The sequence below is a fragment of the Lathyrus oleraceus genome, unplaced genomic scaffold, assembly GCF_024323335.1.
Source record: "Lathyrus oleraceus cultivar Zhongwan6 unplaced genomic scaffold, CAAS_Psat_ZW6_1.0 chrUn1170, whole genome shotgun sequence".
Classification (NCBI taxonomy): Eukaryota; Viridiplantae; Streptophyta; class Magnoliopsida; order Fabales; family Fabaceae; genus Lathyrus; species Lathyrus oleraceus.
Genome location: NW_026113561.1, coordinates 2,903 through 8,834, shown reverse-complemented (window position 1 = coordinate 8,834; position 5,932 = coordinate 2,903). Strand labels below are relative to the sequence as shown.

Here is a 5,932-nt window from a genome sequence, read left to right as displayed (position 1 = left end):
AGTGAACTCATCTTCTAAAGTCCTATGTATCCAATCCCTTCTCATTGGCTCCATTTACAATACATGTGCTCTTTGGTGACAATCTAAGCATAGTTGCTTTGTCTCACAATTCAATCCTTCATGGCACATGGAACTTGACATGTTCTTCCTAAGGGAAAAGGTGCTTAGCAAGATCAAATAATTCAACATGTTCTTCCTAAGGGAAAAGGTGCTTAGCAAGATCAAATAATTCAACATGTTCTTCCTAAGGGAAAAGGTGCTTAGCAAGATCAAATAATTCAACATGTTCCTACCTTTCTTCAGCTTAGAGATAAGTTCCACATTCGGTCAAGTTCATTGTTACTAAGAGATGACATTGTCTTTAAGGGAAGATATTAGAGTATAATTCATATAACTAATTGTGTTAAGTCAATACAATTAGATTTAACTATAAATACAACTAATTCAAAAGTACTAATCCTTTTGTCCTGAAGCGAAAATCTTATTTAAAATCAAAGCAATTAATATTAAGTAATTAATGCATATAAATAAATTTATTGGCATTTAAGGAAAACAAAAACACTTTTACTCATAAATATAATTGGAGTAAGCTTCAAGCAATATAAGCCTAGAGAAGCCTCATCATGTAAGTAGCGACGAAACCTCCTTCGCTTCTTAATCTCAAATTTTCCTTTTCTATACTCTTCGATTTCAAATGGGAGAAGACGATGTTGATATTATGACACCTGATCGAACCTTCCGTACCACTCCTTGTTCCCAATGCAATTTCCCAATTCAACCAGATTCATCAAATACATGCATCCAATGTTTACGATCAAAAAACGATATCACATTAGGGTTACCCAAGAAACTCCATCTCCTTCATTGCCCCCAATGCAAAACCTACTCCGAACCTCTCAAATCATGGATCAAACTACAATTACAACCAAAACAGCTTCTTGATTTTTGTTTAATATTACTAGAAAAGAATTTGAGTTTCAATAATCTCAGATTGGTTCGTTCTCAAACAATTCTATATGAACCAATTTCAAAGATTATCAAAATTAGGGCTACTGTTCAGAAAGAGGTTCTTAATGCAGAAACTCTTCAACAATCTTATCTTGTTGAGTTTGTTCAACACAACTGCATCTGTGAATCTTGTACAAGAGTTCAGCCTGATCATGATGAATGGAATTCTGTTGTGCAATTAAGACAACATGGATGTCTTAAACGTAGTTTCTTTCGATTGGATCATGGTATTTCGAAGCATCGTGTTGCTGCTTATGCCGTGAGAATCAATAAGATGAAACACGGTATTGATTACTTTTTCTCCCACAGAATTCATGTTAACAAGCTTCTTGATTTTATCAAGGGACGGGTTCCTGTGAGGGTTTCTGAGAGTAAAGAACTTGTTTCTCATGATACAGATGATTATAGATACACTTTTTCTGTTGAAGTTTGTCCCATTTGTCGCCATGATTTGATTTTTCTGCCTCCTAAAGTTGCGTCGAGTGTGGGAAATATCGGTCCTATTGTTGTTTGTACTAAGGTTAGTAATGTTATTACTTTGCTTGATCCGTTTACCTCGACGCAGTGTTGCTTAGATGGTGATATGTATTGGAGGGCACCCTTCAAGTCTTTGCTCACAAAGGAAGAGTTTGTGGAATATATTGTGCTTGATGTTAAGGAGGTTTTGTCAAAGGTTAATGTTGATGGTAAGAAATTCAATTTAGCTAACGTTGAGATTGCTCGAGTGAATGAGTTGGGAAAGAATGATACGAGATTTAGTATCAAGACTCATCTGGGTTATCTTTTGAAAACGGGTGATTATGCTCTTGGTTATGACTTGTGGGAGGCTAATTGTAGTGATAGTGAGATTGAATTGAAGGAGCACATAGAAGATGGTGTGATGTTAATCAAGAAGAGATATGGAGTGACATGCCTGATGAAGAGACGTGCAGAGCATCTGTTGCACTTAAAAGATTTAGAAGAAATCACCAATGAGGTGCTTGGCATATCACTAGGTGCTGAAGAGCCCCCTTTGGAGAAGAGGATGGGCGATCTTAATCTAAGTGGTGATGAACATAAGGAGAAGAAGGCAAGGAGGATGGCATGATCGGGTAAACAAAAGTAATTTCTAGGTCGAATGTAATATTTCACATTATGCTTCTCTAAGTTGGTTTAACTAGTCATATTTCTTTTGATTAACTCTCTTATTACAAAAGTCTTATTTTGATTGTTTCCAACTAGTTCTCTGTTTTTTAAACCTCTGTTCTATATGAGCCAAATCAGCGTTGATTGTTACCAAGAAAAGTCCCATTTTGAATGGTGTTATGTTATGTGACTTCATTGCGAGTATTTGATGAGATACTGACTTGATATACAAACTTCTCGTATTATGAGTTTGTGAATGTCTATTATAAACATGCCCAAATTTATTTTTTAGAACTTTGAAGTTTCAAATGCTTAATTTCCAAGTTAGGTGTTTGTGTTATGTATGTGAGAACTTTGAAAATATTCATATGTTCATCCAAAGGTTTCTATGCTTAATGGCACTAGTTAATGTAGCCACAAAAAGCCAACCAATAGAAAAAGTGTTAAATTGTGAGCCATCTCCACGAGTTGGAAATTTTGGTCGCCGGGCACTGTCCATAATAGGTATTCAACAAGTGGTAACGAATCCAGTGAAGCCTTCCTTTTATTCGTACTAGTGAAGCTACTGTTTCTCCTAGTCTTGCTCGCTTATCTTGGTCTGATATGAATAGTGGAAGGTCTCACTTTTATTTGATTTAATTATTAACTTTTGCAATGTTTTTGGTAAAATTTGTCTCTTTGCATCAATTTATATCATGAGTTATAGCTGCCATGTTATTTGCTTTATGTTTACTATTGCACGCTGCTCTGGTAGGACACTTGCCTTTAACCTTCAGAGCTCTTCCATTCACTCCTCATCGCACAAGTTATCTAGCTGCTAGCGAGAATGAATGCATCAGGCATGCAATGTTTGTGAATACTATTGTTACTTTAGTGGATAGTGTTATTAATCTGGATAAAAGTTCTCTCACTGCAGCCTCTATCTCATATACTCTTGTGTTCTTATTGCAGGAAAAATGTTGCAGTTTTCTTCATCATTGTTTCTACAAACTCTTTTGGTTCGCTTTTTCCTGTATTTTCTCCAATCTCTGAATAGAATGTTAATGTGTTATTCACCAAGGTTTCATCAATACTCTCCTGCAATTTTCTGATCAATCTGGATACCAAAAAATACAGGAACAAGCAGTGATCAATAAAGGGTTGTCAAAAAGGAGGGATTTTGGTTGATATGAAACAGTGGTTTGGTGATTTGACACATAATATTGCTTGCAAAATGGTGGGAGGGAAGTTATATTAAGTAGATGGCGAAGGTGAAGCTAGGAAGTATAAGGAAGCAATGAGAGATTGGATGTGTTTGTTTGTCTGATGCCATCCCTTTTCTGCAATAAATATTAAGCATTTTGTGCATAGATGATTCAGCAAGTGGAAATGGTGCCAGAGATGGCTAAGCATTTATTCTTTTTGGGTTCGTACCCTACTAAATGCAAAAAAAAAAAAAAAAAAGTTTTTTTTCTTCTGTATTTTTTGACACGTGACACCATTAACTATTTAATAAATTTTATTTAATTTAAGACCTATCCTGGTAACATAAATTTTGATATGTATGACAAGGGGAACAGAATGTTTCCCATGAAGAAAAAAACTGGAGGAAATAATGTGAGGTAATCCCAGCATCCATCTATTTAAATGATGAACAACAATTATAATTAAAACATTTAATAAAAAATAGTATGAACATATCTCAACCATTTATTTATTTTAACAAAAATAAAACAATTAAATCAATTTCCTTTTTTTCAATCTGTTCCCATTTCTCTTAGAAACCTGATTCCAGAACTTCATATTTTCCCCACAAAGCCATCTTCAATTCCATTACTCAAATATGCAGATCTCACAAATGACGGCAACGACAGCTTTTAGGAAACGTGAAAAAACGCGATTCTGAAAATCGGCGTGTTTGGGGAAACCGTTTGAGGAGTGTCTGGGGAAACCGTTTGGGGAAATCAATGGCAATCGCCTGTTTTAGGAAATTGGTGGCAGTTGTGATCCGTGGATTTCGCGAAGGTTGCAGCGATGTACAGGATGCGACTGCTCTGATGTTTCAACTTGCATATATTTCAGATAACATTGATGCTTCAAATTGCAATTTGGGTGAAGCGGATTTAAGTAATACAGCAGGTTAGGCATTAGGCATTGACAGAGGTGACATTTAATTACTATCGCGGCAAAATAGGAAGAACAAACATAGAGGCTTTAAGGTGGATAGATAATATTCCTTTGGAGAAGTGGGCAAGAGCGTATGACGGAGGACAACGCTGAGACACATGACAACTATCATGACAGAAGTAATAAACTTAGTACTTAAGGCAACCTGGAACCTTCAAATCAATGCATTGGTATAGTCTTTGTACTATCGATTGGGATCGCTCTTTGGTAAAAAAAGCCATCAGTGGATAAAAATGTTAACTTCTGGGCAAGTTTTCACGGATAGTTGTAATAAGGGAATGATCGAAGAAATGAGTAAAGCTAACAATCATAATGTCATGTAATTTGATCGCGATAGATTCTATTTCATGGTCCATGAAAAAATTAATCAGAACGATGGTCGGCCAACAGGTACTTTCATCGTTGACCTTAGGAAATAGTGGTGTGATTGTGGAAAATTTCAAGAATTTCACTTACCTTGCTCCCACGTCATCGCAAGATGTTCTAGTATACGCCATGACTACTCCATTCATATACAAGACGTGTTCAAAATTCTTAACGTATTCAAGATCTACAAGGAAAGCTTCCTTGGACTTCTCCATGAGGAGAACTTACCACAATATGGAGGATTTTCTCTTTGCCACGATGAATCTATGAGAAGAAAGAAGAAAAGACATCCAAACAGTACCTGAATTAGAACCGAAATGGACACTGTTGAAAAAGAAAAGAGAAGGTGTGAGATTTGTCACGAAATAAGCCATATGCGTAGAAAATGTCCAAATGCAGCAGGACCTCTAGATGATTACGCTGACTTTTTTAGTTCATCTTTTAGTCAAGTATTTAGTTATCTAATGTAATGTCTTTCTAATGTCTATGGAAAAAGCAGCAAGAAATCTATTTAATATTAAAGACTTATGATTATATAGTATATTCACATCAACGGAAATTCAAAATACTTAACAAACTAATCAACAACAACAAGCAACACAAGTGGACATTCAACTTCTCTGTTAACTCCATCCCTACTCTAAACGCTCAAAGGGATACAAGGTGTATAGCTCTGAAACCAAAATGGTTAAAGAGTCTATACATATCAAATTCTCATCCACCATTGTCTGTAACTCCCATAAAATCATGGAGCTATCTTGTAATCGTTATATGTGTTTGTTCATGTCGTCTTCTAACACCCTCAAGAGATCGGGTCCAGCATGCTCATGTCGTCTACAAACACTTTTATGGGACTGGATTTGACCTGCTAATATCGTCTACCAGTGCTCTTATGGGACCGGGACCGACCCGCTTATATCATATACCAATATTCCTTTTAACTGGTACCCGATTTGTTCATATTTATGCAACATAACATGATTATTCCTTCCTACTCAGCCTCAACAACTGGATCTTGGGAATTCTGGTACATACATAAGCTCCCCGATCACGAGGTACAACAGATTGAAGTGTTCTGACATAAAAGTCTTGGAATAATTCCTTCTTCCTTAAGCCGGTCACCTATTCAGTAAGTTACCATGTGATAGTGGTTTTTCAAAGAACAATAATGACAATTATTTTCTCTCTCTTTGTCATGATGATTTTTATGGGGAACCAACTTGTCATCATGACTTTAACTCGATATAGCTTCTTGACTGTTGTAAAA

At 36.0% G+C, this 5,932-nt stretch overlaps 1 protein-coding gene across 3 annotated transcripts; it reads left to right on the top strand.

The window, feature by feature from the left end:
* The first annotated feature begins 570 nt into the window (after positions 1–570).
* LOC127115123 (uncharacterized) lies at positions 571–3,626 on the top strand. 3 transcript variants are annotated; one of them, XM_051046750.1, is made up of 2 exons: positions 571–2,099; positions 3,085–3,626. In XM_051046750.1, the coding sequence occupies exon 1, from the start codon at positions 695–697 to the stop codon at positions 2,093–2,095; it is 1,401 nt and encodes a 466-aa protein (XP_050902707.1). In that variant the 5' UTR covers positions 571–694; the 3' UTR covers positions 2,096–2,099; positions 3,085–3,626. The 3 variants fall into 3 exon arrangements, with proteins under 3 accessions (XP_050902707.1, XP_050902708.1, XP_050902709.1); XM_051046751.1 differs by having other exon boundaries at positions 571–2,109; XM_051046752.1 differs by having other exon boundaries at positions 571–2,127.
* Positions 3,627–5,932: the final 2,306 nt, after the last annotated feature.